We start from the raw sequence: 14,153 nt of genomic DNA on the forward strand, positions 1-14,153 counted from the left end.
ATTAATGATGCTTCACTTTATTTCTATTTCAGTTTCTTCATTATTCAGCTGACTCACATGATAGGTGGCAAATGGGAGATTTTGTGCTACAGATAGTATGGGGGAATGGTTATTTAGGGGAGATTTTGAAGTCTATTTGTGGATTAATAATCTTTCAGGTTGAAAAATGCTTCTCCAGAAGATGTGGAATATTATAATTGCCAGCAAGAACTTACAGATGATCTACACAAACAGTATCAAATTGTGGAACGAATAATTGGTTAGTAATAAATGATTCTCACTGAACTTTTATCTTTCCATGCTTGATCTGAAAAAAATTTAAATTTACTGCTTACACATCGAATACAGTAGTTTAGTCTTACTGTAATAGGGTAATGTAAACCAGATGACTGTTTTTTGCTTATGTAGTTTTTTACTAAAGATTAGTCCTTGGATAAGATGCATTGTGAAAATAAATAAGTATCTGATTTATCTCACAGCTCATTCCAATCAGAAGTCAGCAGCTGGTTATCCCGATTATTACTGTAAATGGCAAGGCCTTCCATACTCAGAGTGCAGCTGGGAGGATGGAGCTCTAATTTCCAAAAAGTTTCAAGCATGCATAGATGAGTATTTTAGCAGGAATCAATCAAAAACCACTCCTTTTAAAGATTGCAAAGTGAGTATTGTTTGGAATTTTTAACTAATTGAAAATAGTATTTACACATCATAAATATTACAAGCCCAAATGGAGAGTTAGATCCTGATTTCAGAGAAGCTAAGAGAGGGAACTGCTTGGTTGATAGAAAGAGTGTTCTGGTGATTGCTCTGTGGTCTTAGATGTGGTGCTGTCTTTTAGCCTTGGTGAGTGAAACGGTCAGGAAGGTGATAAATTGGTGGCAGTAGTTCTGAGGAGTGTCTTGGGGAGACCAAATAAGGGAAATTCCCTAGAAAATAGATGTATATGCTTGCTTTAAAAGGTAGTGAATATTTTCTCTGAAGTTGGGAAAGAAAAGAGGGACATACCCATAAGAAAAGAAGTAGTACCCAGGACTACCTTGCCTAATATAAGATCTTTATACTTAGAGACATTATTAACCATAGTTTTGAGGGTCTGTATACTACTAGAATTTGTTTTCTTACTATAAGATTGAATTAAATTGATAATGGTAATTTAGAAATCAGAGATTTCTTTTAAGCCAGTTGTATAGTTTATTTCTAGGTCAGGGCTGCACCAGCAGTTAAATGAATGAATTTAAGATAGCTCTATCTTGCGAACTGTGTAAGACTGAAGTATTTCAGTAGGAACTTACTTATTTCTGTCATTATTTTCTCCAAAAAGGAGGGCAAAATATTTCACTGTACATTGTTGTTACAGTAAGAGAATAGAGTCTTATTTGAATGAATCTTGAGATTTTGAGTCATGGAATTTCTGAGCCTGAAATTTTAGAAAAAATTTCAGAATTTATGGTAAAAGCTAAGATTTTGATCTTTAAAAATTCTCTCATTTTGATAGTTCTTCTTACTCATTTATTTCTACTTAAGGTATTAAAACAAAGGCCAAGATTTGTAGCCCTAAAAAAGCAACCATCCTATATTGGAGGACATGAGAGTTTAGAATTAAGAGATTATCAACTGAATGGTTTAAATTGGCTTGCTCACTCTTGGTGCAAGTAAGTATATTTTGAATTGTCTGTTTAATTTGAGGGCATACAGATTTTACAAATACAGGATTTGGAAAAGATTTACACCAATATCAAGGATAAAGACCGTTTGGTATTTATATGCAGGCTTTTGAATTTCCTTAGTGTGTAAGTAATACTTAATAATACTATAGAAGAAAATCCAGTGGAGTTTGAGTTTAACCTGTTTAAGTGCTGCACTACTTCATATTATTGTTATTCTTTAAGCTTCCTTTGGACTAAAATGGCAAACTTTGTGTACTTCTCTCATACTATTGCAGAAGCCTTTACTTATTATTGATAGCTAGTAAAAGTGATATATTTGTATACCTTTCAGATTAATTTTAACTGTTTAAATTTGTACGTGGGTTATGTGAAAAGGTTTCTTTATAAATTTGAATCTATTGTATACATAATTTTTGTTCTTAATTTTGTAGAGGAAATAGTTGCATCCTTGCTGATGAAATGGGCCTTGGAAAAACAATACAGACGATCTCATTTCTGAACTATTTGTTTCATGAACATCAATTATATGGACCTTTTCTGTTAGTGGTACCACTTTCCACTCTTACTTCTTGGCAAAGGGAAATTCAGACATGGGCTTCTCAAATGAATGCTGTGGTTTATTTAGGTGACATTAACAGTAGAAATATGGTAAGTTGTTTCTTCACAAATTTAGAAATCTAGACACACTAGTCTTTATAGTCCTAGTTTCTAGTATAAAACTTGCCACAAAGTATTCAGTACAATTGGCTGTAACAAAAGACAAATTTTAGCTGAGTGTTACTTTATGTAATATATATTTTTTTCTAATTTCTTATAGAAAGTTTCAAATATACATGAAAGCAGACAGAAGAAAACAATAAATCCCTGTGTGTCCATCTCCAGCTTCACAGTTTTAATGCTTTGCCAGTTTTGTTTGATCTGTACCTCTACAGAGTACTTTCCTTCTAAATATTGTGAAGCAGACCTGTATATTGTATATCATCCATAAATGCTGTTATAAAATGAATTAATCATTTATGTTTTATTAAATGAGAACTTCCTTCAGTGGGAAGTGTGTATTAAAAGCATGTCTGCTTTACTTTTATAGGCTTTGAAATGCTGTGCTGTTTGTATTTTTATTTGTAAGTAAGATGATTGTAGCTTGTTGGACTGTGTTAAGAATTAAAATGATTTTATTATGTAAACAAACATAGTTTTTTCTGTATTTTGGAGGGATTTTTTTTTTAGGTACTCAAATATAAGTGTACTTTTCTTAATGTTTGTCTTAAAATTATCTTCAAAATTTCTTGATAGATAAGAACTCATGAATGGATGCATCCCCAGACCAAACGGTTAAAATTTAATATACTTTTAACAACTTATGAAATTTTATTGAAGGATAAGGTGTGTATTACCTATGCTTTTCTGTTTGGAGTATATTAATTTTTGCTTTACCATATATTGTGGTTAGGATGAGAAGATAAATCATGGGTCAGAAGACCACATCCTCTGGGTCAAATCTGGCTTATATTTCATAACTTTTGAGCGAAGAATGGTTTTTACATTTTTAGATGGTGTATAAACAAAGAATATGTGACAGAGATCAACACACATTTGTCTGCAAGAAGCTTAAATATTTACCATCTGGGCCTCTACAAGAAAAGTTTACCAACTATTGACTTATATAAAACTAGTTTGGTATAGTGTGTTGATTTGTAAGATCTTTAAAGAGAAGAAAATATCTGAAAGAATTAAGCTACCTCTGGGTGAAGCACTATACTAAATGCTTTATAGATGTTGTCTGTTTAGTTCTTTATAGTTCATATCTCAAGTAATTCCCATCTATTTTATAAGATACTGCTCTTTCTATTTTATTGGAAAGAAAAATTCTATCTCAAAAGAGGTTATGCAACCATTAAATAGCAGAATGAGGCCTGGCTCTGTTTTAAGTCAGAGACCCACATTTATATATTGGAGATCCATATATTATTTTTATGATATAAAAATCATACAGTAAATTATTTCTACACTTGGAATAAGACATGTCCAAATTTGTATCCTATTTTCTTTCTCTAAATTGACATTAATAGAGGCTTCCGCTGGCCTTAAGCTAAAAATCTTTTGTGAAAAATTTTAAATGATACTATTTTAATGATACAATTGTTTTTCTTTTTCCTTTTTGAATGTGTAAGCTAGTAAAAACTTTCATTTGCCTTTCTCTGTTTTCCAATGAGTGAATTCGTCATCGAAGGAACTTTGTTTTGCATGTTGAGTTACTTTGAGGATTTCAATAAATCTTGAAATATATAATTTTTATTTGAAAAAAGTTTGCTTTTAATTTCAGTTTGCCTGAGTTTAGTAACTTGAATTTAATTTTTCTCTTAAAATGTTAACTGTGTTCTGTTCATTTTAAGGCATTCCTTGGAGGTCTAAATTGGGCATTTATAGGTGTAGATGAAGCACATCGATTAAAGAATGATGACTCTCTTCTGTATAAAACTTTAATAGACTTTAAGTCCAATCATCGTCTCCTCATTACTGGAACTCCTCTACAAAACTCCCTCAAAGAGCTCTGGTCTTTGCTACATTTCATTATGCCAGAAAAGTAAGATACGTTGGGATATATAGTTTTAATATTAGTTTTATATGTTACGCTTCACAGTAAAATAATTAATGTAGGTCATAAGGTCCATAAGAAGTTTTATTGCCCTAGAACATTAGATCACAGATTTTTAAGAAGGAAAATTAAAAAGGGAAGTGACATGCAGCAGTTCATATTTCTAATATTTTTTCAGTTTTGTAAATAAGCAAGTTTAAGTCATGTGTAATAAATTACAACAGTTCATTTTGCCCTTGTTCAAAATAAAATTCATTTGGAAAACTGAAACAGTATCCTTCTTAGTATTTAATAGGAGCAGTAATAACAATAATAATCCCTTTTTCTATATGAGGAAAACTAGAGTAGATAAAGGTCAGATAACTTGTTCAAGATGACAAATTCTTTTTTCAGAATTTTAAAATTCTTTGAGAAATATTATAGTGAAAATCCTGTATTTGAAAATACTTTAATTTTATTTAACATCTTTAACTCAAAGAGAATCATAATTTTATAGAACAGCTTTGTTTCACCTTTGGATACATGACAGATTTCTTGGAAAGGATGGTTCTTAGAAGTGACTAATAACAGCAAATCTCTTTTATTGAAAGTCTGTATTTTGTTTATATATGAGTACTCTCAAAAATCTCATATTCAATGACTTTTTTTCAGTAGTTCTTCCATTTCTTACATTTTTAAGGTTTTCTTCCTGGGAAGATTTTGAAGAAGAACATGGAAAAGGCAGAGAATATGGTTATGCAAGCCTCCACAAGGAGCTTGAGCCATTTCTGTTACGCAGAGTTAAAAAAGATGTGGAAAAATCTCTTCCTGCCAAGGTTGAGCAGATTTTAAGAATGGAAATGAGTGCTTTACAGAAACAGTATTACAAGTAAGCCGTAAACAGACCACGTGTTGGACATTTAATTCTAAATAACCCCCTGTAACCTTGTCTCATTGAAGTGTCCCCCCAACCCTGTAGTGTGTTCTTAGAGTAGTAACAATTGTTGAATTTTAGAATAGGTTTATTCTATAGGCTCTTGAAGCAAAGAATTTAAATGGCATGTTCAAGACCATGGGTAACCTAATACTAATCATGATTAATTGTGTTTCTCTGTTTTGTGCTCTGTTACCATATAGAGGGTTCTGTTAAGTGTTAATAATACTTACCTGTTAGTGATACTAAGGCACTATTTTGTAGTTATGATGATTACGTAATTGACAAATGTAGAATTTAAAATTTTAGGCCCCCTGTTGAGGAATATTAATCATACTTAAGATAAATTTGTATGTAAGATCTATACAATACTACTTCTACTTCAAAGAATCAAAAGGTAATATTTGTCCTAAAAGCTATTTAAACATTTAATTGCATAAAATGCACTGCTGTATACATGCATTTGGATTCTGAAAAATTTATTGCATGGTAAAAGCTGTAAGTACCATACATGAAAAGGAATATATTTTTTGCATGAATTAACCCTCGGGTTTGTTTTCAGCTCACAGACAGTCTTATTTTATCTCTAGCTATTCCCACTCCCTGCCCCCCCCATATCATTCTGAGGCATATCAGTCATAAAATTGTTTCATGTCCTTTCCCAGACTAACCTTATAGAAAGGAAAATAAAAGATGTTAGAAGACAAAGTATATTGTGGTGAGAGGAAATGTTATATAGTTACATAAATAGTTTGGACTGATAAAAATAACCACCCATAATTTTTCTACAAGTTGCATATATATTGTTTAATTGTAATTTAGAGAAGGCAATGTGGGTAAGCCAGGTATGCTCATGAGGTTTCTTACATGTCTATGTTTTGGTTGCCTAATGTAATAAAATTTGTAGGAAGGTTAATATAGATCATAGTTGATCCATTTTTGAAGTAACTTCGGGAGAAAAAGGATTAATACACTATACTCACTGTTACATTAAGCCTTTACTGTATGTTGCTCAGATAACAAGTTATATGTTGTTTTCTCATTAATTTTATGAATGAAGTTAGTCTTGTGAATGGGGTTTGGTCCGTTGTATATCCAGTTGTGAACTTTGTAATGGTGCAGTTTTGCTTTGGTGCTTGATTGTTTTTTCATGATTTTAGAATTCATCCTGGTAAGTATTGTGCTGAACCTCATTTTTGTGTTATTTTTTTTCTTTAAACAGATGGATATTAACTAGGAATTACAAAGCCCTAAGCAAAGGTTCCAAGGGCAGTACCTCAGGCTTTTTGAACATTATGATGGAGCTAAAGAAATGTTGTAACCATTGCTACCTCATTAAACCACCAGATAATAATGAATTCTATAATAAACAGGAGGCCTTACAAGTAAGGATTTTAAAATATTGTTACTCTGTGGTAAAACAAAATTCTAGAAATGCTTATTGCAGTTATAACTGAAAATGGTACAAGGCTTTAATGTATTAGTTAAAATTTCTCTTTGGTTATGGTATAATTAAAGAATTTTTTTTTTTTAGTATTTATTAAAAAAAGCCTTTAAAATGATAATTTATTCAATTTATTATTTTGATCATTTTCTAAAAATGGATTTGTATGGAGTAACAAGGTCTATCCAGCAGAAATCCCTTAATATATTCTTAATTGACAGAAATTCACTTCAGTGAATGTGCTGAATTTGTGATATGGCAAATGGTAGTCTTGAGAAAGACATCTTAACCTCAGGTTTTACCATAACTGTCACTTCTGGAAGATGGATGAGAAGTATGTAGAAGGCACAACTGCCATCCTACTCCAGCAGTGCTTTAAAGTCCTAGGTTCAGTGACTGATATGTATAAATTCAAATATGTTTTTTTATTGTTTTAAAACCTTTAGTTGCTTAGTAGCTGTTTCTTTCAGTATATTGTTTTTCAAAGATTTTTGGAGAAGAAGTTGTAATGACTAGCCAGTGAAGTGAAACTACTCCCCCCATCCCCTTACCTCCAAAACATGACAAAACCTAGGTGCTGAATGACAAGGAAAATCCTAGCTGGCGTAGATCAGAGTGATCCTAGAAAGGTCCTAGAAAATTTTGAAAACTGAAATAAACTATATTCCACCATTATAAAAACAATTTTGATTTCTAGAAAGGTTCTAGAAAATTTTGTAAACTGAAATAAACTATATTCCACCATTATAAAAACAATTTTGATGTTAAATAATTAAAGAAGATGAAGTATTAAGTGGAGTATTTATTTAATGTGATTGATTTTTTTTCACATGATGTAACATTTGTAATTTAATGTTTCTAGCACTTAATCCGTAGTAGCGGAAAATTGATTCTTCTTGACAAACTGTTAATTCGTCTAAGAGAACGAGGCAATAGAGTTCTTATTTTTTCTCAAATGGTGCGGATGTTAGATATTCTTGCAGAATATTTGAAATATCGTCAATTCCCCTTTCAAGTAAGCATTTCATTTTTTTCTTTTTTGTTGACTTAAATTTTATCTGATTTTTTAAAAAATTTTTATCTGATTCTTGAGTGTATTCTACACAATTACCTTTGAAATTCTTCTGTATAGATTTTTATATAAACTGTACTTCTAAGATACTGTTATCTATTTTAAAAATTTCTATTTGTGGGGTGCCTGGTGGCTCAGTCAGTTAAGCTCCTGCATCTTGATTTTGGCGCAGGTCCTCTCATGGTCGAGATTGAGCCCCAAGTCAGGCTCTGCACTGGCTGTGGAGCCATCTACCTCTGCCTTTGCCCTCTCCTCTCTCTCTCTCTTCCTCCCCAGGTAGAATTTATTCCTTTTTTTTCCTTTTTGACTTAGATTTAGCAGCAAAGCAATTTTTCTTTTCTCTAATTTTTATTTTAATTCTGTACTTCTCTGCTCAAATCGAAATGGCCGGACTGTTACAGATTCTGAAGAATAATGTTCTTATAGTTACTCTGATTACATAGCTTGCTGAATAAAACTACAGATGACTCTAAGGAAGGTACTAAAGACCAAATGGTCTTATATTTCATTTATTCATTATTTATTTTGAAATCTATTCAGTATAATTGAAGCTAACATGAATGAGTGTTTAATGTTAAGAGACAGGTGCTAATCTCAATACTTTCTAATAATTTGTTTAATCCTTATTTAATCCTTTATGAACAGTCCCTAGAACCTAGTGAACTTCAATCCTGTAACTAGTTAATGTCATATATTTACTGCAGGAAATAAAACAGAAGCAGAATTATAAGGATGAATCTCAACAGACATAATTCCTGCTCTGTTAGAATTTAAATCATAATGTGGGAGATAGATATTAAGCAGGTAATTATACATAAAAATAACATTACAACTCTGGTAATGTGCTTTGAAGGACAGGTTTTTGGTGATATGAACATGGTTGAGAAATAGTCATTCAGGCTAGGGGAAAAGTGGAACAAGTATCATTGTTTTTTGTAACAGCTTTATTGAGATGTAATTTCCTTCCCATGCAATTCATGCATTTAAAGTGTACAGTAAAGTGATTTTTAATATATGCACAGAGTTGGGCAGCCAACTGCACAATCTTAGAATGTTTTGTTCCCTCAAAAAGAAACTACCCTTCAGCTACCATCGTATTTCTCCTTATCACCCCTCTGTGCCCACCTCAACTCTCTCTTGGTTGTTTTTAGTCCAACTAGTATATGTACATGGTCAAAACAATAGAGTAAAGAAGTGCTTGTTGTCAGCAGTTCTGTGCCCCTTATGCCTTCTCATTCCCAGATTAATTCCCAGAGAAAACTATCTTTACTGTTCTTTTGGTCTAGTTATATTTCAATAAATGATATAGCCACTGTATTTTAAAAGTTTACTAATTGCAGTTGTTAATGAAAAGGAAACAAATAGCAGTATTTAAAATCTATATTTTGAGCAGGTGTTTAGTAAGCACTCAGTATATATCCAATACTGAGCTAAGTGTTTTTACTGTTTTCTCTCACTGAATGCTCTGAATGTTGTGAGGGAAATATACTATTATGATCATTCCCTGAGAACAAAATGAACAAGGTAAAAAGTTAAGATCACTTGTCCAGGCACCCATGAATACTGAAGACACTCAAATGCAGGCTATTTGACTAGAACCCGTGGTGCCCCAAATCAGTGACTTTCATACTTAATCAGGGGGTTTTGGTGGATCTACCTCCCTCTTTCTTTCCCTCCCTTCCTTTATTTCCTTCGTTTCTTTCTCTCTTTCTCTATCTCTTTTTAAAAAAAAAAATTTAAAGTTTTTATTTATTAGAGAGCCTTCATGAGCAGGGAGGAGGGGCAGAGGGAGAGTGAGAAGCAGACTTCCTACTGAGTGCAGAGCTCATTGTGGGGCTCAATCCCATAAACCTGAGATCATGACCTGAGCCAAAGGCAGACACTTAACTGAACCACCCAGATGTCCCTGGATCCCGTTCTCAAGAGTTTTTGATTCAGTAGATCTGGAATGGGGCTCAAAAAGTTTGCATTTCTAATTTCTCCGGTGACATTGATGGCTGTTGGTCCGGTAACCACGCTGGACTTAATCAGCATTTATAAAAACTGTGGTCTGAAACCAATTAATAGATCTGGGAATCAATTTAATGAGTTGTACCAATATTTTGAAAAAATGAAATAGTTTTTAATATATGAGAGTGTATCATGGTACATTGATTTCATGTAACTTGCTTTGAGTACAGAACTGTGTACTCATTCATATGTAAAGTGTATTTCTTACATTGAGACTCAGGTGAAATGGTAGCCATTGCCATTACTTACTGTTATAATCTGGGGAAATAGTTTTAGTGGTTAAGAGCACAGACTTGAGAGACAAAATGCCTGGACATTGTCTTCTCTCTTCTTAGGTACCTTATACTCTGTTACAGTCTTAGCAAAAGCAGTATAGCCTTTTCATACTTAATCTCATTGATTAAGTATCAGTGATTTTAATCTTGTTGATTTTAATATTTTAAAATATTTGATTTGGTTATATGCAGTATTTTGCTGTGTTCTTTCTAGAGATTAGATGGATCAATAAAAGGGGAGCTGAGAAAACAAGCTCTAGATCATTTTAATGCTGAAGGATCAGAGGTATGAATGCTTTTAAAATTGTGAATTATTTTAATCACTATTTTAGTTGTATGTGCTTTTTTTTTTTTAAAAAAATCATATTGTTGTTACCCAGTTTTGCTTTGTGAGGTTTTTAAAAATCAATATTCTCTTTTTTAAATCTGAAGAATTTTACCCTTTCTTTATAATACTGTTTCAGCATAGGACAGTTAATTTGATTCAGAATAAATTAGCCCACTTTCATTTAGAATTTTTTAAATTTGGTGTATATTATTCCATGTATATTTGTATTTAAGAGTCTTGTTGACTGGTTTTGCTAGAGGTTTTGTATTTTAGTGTTTTTTAAAACTACTTTCTTAGTTTTATTGGTGAAATTCTTCTAAATTCAAAAAAATAAATTATTAAATTCTCTAATTAATCACAGTCTCTAATTAATAGATCACAGTTTAGAAGAATTTAAAATCGAGCCTATTTATAATTCCTTACAGGATTTCTGCTTTTTACTTTCCACAAGAGCTGGAGGCTTGGGAATTAATTTAGCCTCCGCTGACACTGTTGTTATATTTGATTCTGATTGGAATCCACAAAATGATCTTCAGGCACAGGCTAGAGCTCATCGAATTGGGCAGAAGAAACAGGTATTTTTTTTTCTTTAATTTTACTTTTGTATTTTTTTTTTATGATCATCAGTGTTTGGAAGTGATTTTGGTTTATCTTCCTGGTCAAGTCATTAGAACACAGTCATGTTGCTCTTGAACATGTAAAATACTAAGGAATTCAAATTTACCAAAAGAAGAGCTGGCAGAATTGAAGTAACTGCCAAAATAGGTTTATGCCCTCTCTTTTAATCATACATTTTGTTTACAGCTATAGAGTATCAATTGTTTTTCATTTAAAACCTAAACTTCAAAATGTTTTTATTTTAACTACTGAAAGAGATTTTCTTTAGTATATTGCTACCTCTTTCTTAACCTGTATTTTATCCACTTGCCTATAAGATTGCAAAAAAGCCATTCTGATTTTATAGTTTTTATACAGCTTTCTGATACTGTTATATTAGGCCTTGAGAAAAACCACCTGTCATCATTCTGATGCCTTGTTCTTTGTATTTTAATTCATTTACCTACATCTAGAGTAATGCTTCTCAAACTTCTCCAAAGCAGGAGATAACAAACAATAGAAAGACTTATGGGCACATTTATACTGCCTTTTAAAGATTTCATGTCTTCTACTGAAAAATTTGTCCATAATTTTAAATTGAAAAAATATTTTGCCCAAATAATTCTCATAAAACTCTGATCAGAAATATATTATGCTTCTTTATGTAATTTTTTATACTCTGGAACAATATTGCATACCCCTAACTGAAAGCTTGTATTTACAGTAGTGGTTCTTAACATCATCAGACCCAGTGACTACTTTTACATCAGCTGTTTTTAGCACCTCCTTTCCTTTGAATTGAATGCATGAATTTGAAAATAATTTGCGTGCCCTAATAGCAATTTAGGTAGAAAAACAACAGCAACCCAAAACCTTTTTAAAAAATACGTATTTTAATATATAGAGCTACACATATGGGAAAATAAGAGCAGAACTCATTCTCCATTGGAAGTACCAAGGAAGGAAAGATCCAGGGGTATGTTGGTGCATAAGGGAATAGAAATTAATATTAAAATTAGGTCATAACACTTACTCGCACATTATAAAGAGAGGTGCACTTGAAGTAGGGATAATAGCATGCCAAGATAAATTACAGACTGCCGGAGAGGAGATGGTGAGGAAGTAAGGTAATCTTATAAGTGAGCTGGACCTTGTGAATAGTCCAATTAGACCTGTTTTATGAATGAGATGGGGCATAGTGGTTAATTGCACTAAACCTTCCTGTATTGAAATCCTTAACACATGGCTGGACTCATTCCATTTATACTACTTAGATACTAATTAAAGGCCACCACATTTTCCAATAGGTGATAGAAAATAAAGGATACATTAGAAGAACCAGTTAGATAAAATACTATAGAAAGTTGCATGGTAGACCTTTGGGAAGAATATCTGAATAAGATCATGAAATGATGGTAACACAGATTTCTTACATTTATGTTACAAAACTTTTAAAAAAATGTGATATAAACATAACTATATTTTTAAATATAATTTAATTATCATTTAACACATTTAAAATATATAAATATGGGTACATATTTTTATTAATGATTATTGAGCTGTATTTATTATTTGACTATTAGTGTATTATAATAAAATTGCTTCCTGTTCCTGGGTGTTTTTTATTTTTTAAATTTTTATTTAAATTCCAGTTAACATGCAGTATATTATTAGTTTCAAATGTACATTATAGTGCTTGAACTCTTCCATACAACACGTGGTACGCCTTATTACAACAGGGGCCCTCTATAATCCCCATCACCTGTTTAATGCCCCACCCACATCCCCAAGGTGGTAACTATCAATTTGTTTTCTGTTGTTAAGAGTCTCTTGGTTTGCTTCTCTTTTCCCCTATGATCATTTGTTTAGTTTTTTTCAAATTCCACATATATGTGAAATCAAGCACGTGCCTGTGGTTTTACTAGTATTTGGTTCTAAATTTGACACAAGGTATTTCATATCTCTTATTAAATATTTATATGCAACAACTACAAAATGAGTATAGATGAGTAATACAGATGCATTTTATTGGTGACACCAGTACTATACACATTTGGAAATAATTTTTGACAGAGATCTAAATAAAATAATATCCTGTTATCTACTGATTTATGCAGTAGTTAAAATGCTGGGGGAAAAAGTGTGTGAATTAGAACTTCATTAAAACTCTTATTTACCTTAAAATGGAATCAAATTTAGACTCAAAATAATTTAAAAGTTTTTAAAAATCATATATAAGACTTGAAAGACTCAAGATACTTTTTCTTTGTGCCTGAATGTCCAATGTCTCAGGTCCCTCTGCTCTAAAGTACTGGTAAACCTACCTGATGATTTCGAAAACTATGAAAATGTCCCCATAAATTTTCAGAATATCCCTATATGGTCCTACTGTTTATATAGAACTGCTGGTCTTGAGAAATAGGGCAAAATATCTACACATTAATTTTTGTTTGTTTTGGAAAGCTTTGTCTTATGGCAGGGTTTCATCATTAACATGGGAAATGATTCACAGAATTTTGGATTATATGAAATATGAAATATTAATCAGAATTAACTGATGTAAATTATCATATGTTTACCACTTTTTCCGACCTTTTTTTTTTGCTAAAAAATAATTTAAAAATTACTGTCATTGCTTTTATTTATTTAAAGATTTTATTTAGTTATTTGAGAGAGAAAGATCACAAGTAGCTGTAGAGGCAGGCAGAGAGTGGAGCGGGAAGCAGGCTCCCAGTGAGCAGAGAGCCCAATGTGGGGCTCAGTCCCAGGACCCTGAGATCATGACCTGAGCTGAAAGCAGAGGCTTTAACCCACTGAGACACCCAGGCGCCCCATCATTGCTTTAAAAAAAAAAAAATAAGCGAATAAAATCTCCTGACCAAAGTATAAGGACACAGCCTCAAAATAATCTTTAAATTGAAGAAGTTTAGCTGTTATATATATTGTTTTTTTTGTTTTTGTTTTTGTTTTAATTTTGACCAGTGAAAATTTCACGTAGGATGAGCTTTCCTCTATGTAGAGTATTTGGGTGTTCGTTAGCAAGTGAATCCTTCTTACTACATTTTATGTTTCATCATGCGTTTCTTTACAGGTGAATATTTATCGTCTAGTTACGAAAGGATCAGTTGAAGAGGATATACTTGAAAGGGCCAAAAAGAAGATGGTTTTAGATCACCTTGTAATTCAGAGAATGGACACAACTGGGAAGACAGTACTGCATACAGGTTCTGCCCCCTCAAGGTAGTTAG

At 32.1% G+C, this 14,153-nt stretch overlaps 1 protein-coding gene across 2 annotated transcripts in view; it reads left to right on the forward strand.

Moving 5' to 3' along the window:
- Nucleotides 1-14,153, forward strand: part of CHD1 (chromodomain helicase DNA binding protein 1) — a 71,826-nt gene that overhangs the window by 34,162 nt on the left and 23,511 nt on the right. For both annotated transcript variants that reach the window (XM_082723843.1, XM_082723844.1), the window contains exons 9-20: nucleotides 159-259; nucleotides 480-658; nucleotides 1,525-1,652; nucleotides 2,099-2,315; nucleotides 2,961-3,050; nucleotides 4,061-4,251; nucleotides 4,943-5,131; nucleotides 6,399-6,561; nucleotides 7,483-7,635; nucleotides 10,192-10,263; nucleotides 10,731-10,880; nucleotides 13,997-14,145. In XM_082723843.1, the coding sequence (XP_082579969.1) occupies nucleotides 159-259; nucleotides 480-658; nucleotides 1,525-1,652; nucleotides 2,099-2,315; nucleotides 2,961-3,050; nucleotides 4,061-4,251; nucleotides 4,943-5,131; nucleotides 6,399-6,561; nucleotides 7,483-7,635; nucleotides 10,192-10,263; nucleotides 10,731-10,880; nucleotides 13,997-14,145 (1,782 nt within the window). The remainder of the gene's footprint in view (nucleotides 1-158; nucleotides 260-479; nucleotides 659-1,524; nucleotides 1,653-2,098; nucleotides 2,316-2,960; nucleotides 3,051-4,060; nucleotides 4,252-4,942; nucleotides 5,132-6,398; nucleotides 6,562-7,482; nucleotides 7,636-10,191; nucleotides 10,264-10,730; nucleotides 10,881-13,996; nucleotides 14,146-14,153) is intronic.

Source organism: Mustela nivalis (genome assembly GCF_964662115.1).
Source record: "Mustela nivalis genome assembly, chromosome: 3".
Classification (NCBI taxonomy): domain Eukaryota; kingdom Metazoa; phylum Chordata; class Mammalia; order Carnivora; family Mustelidae; genus Mustela; species Mustela nivalis.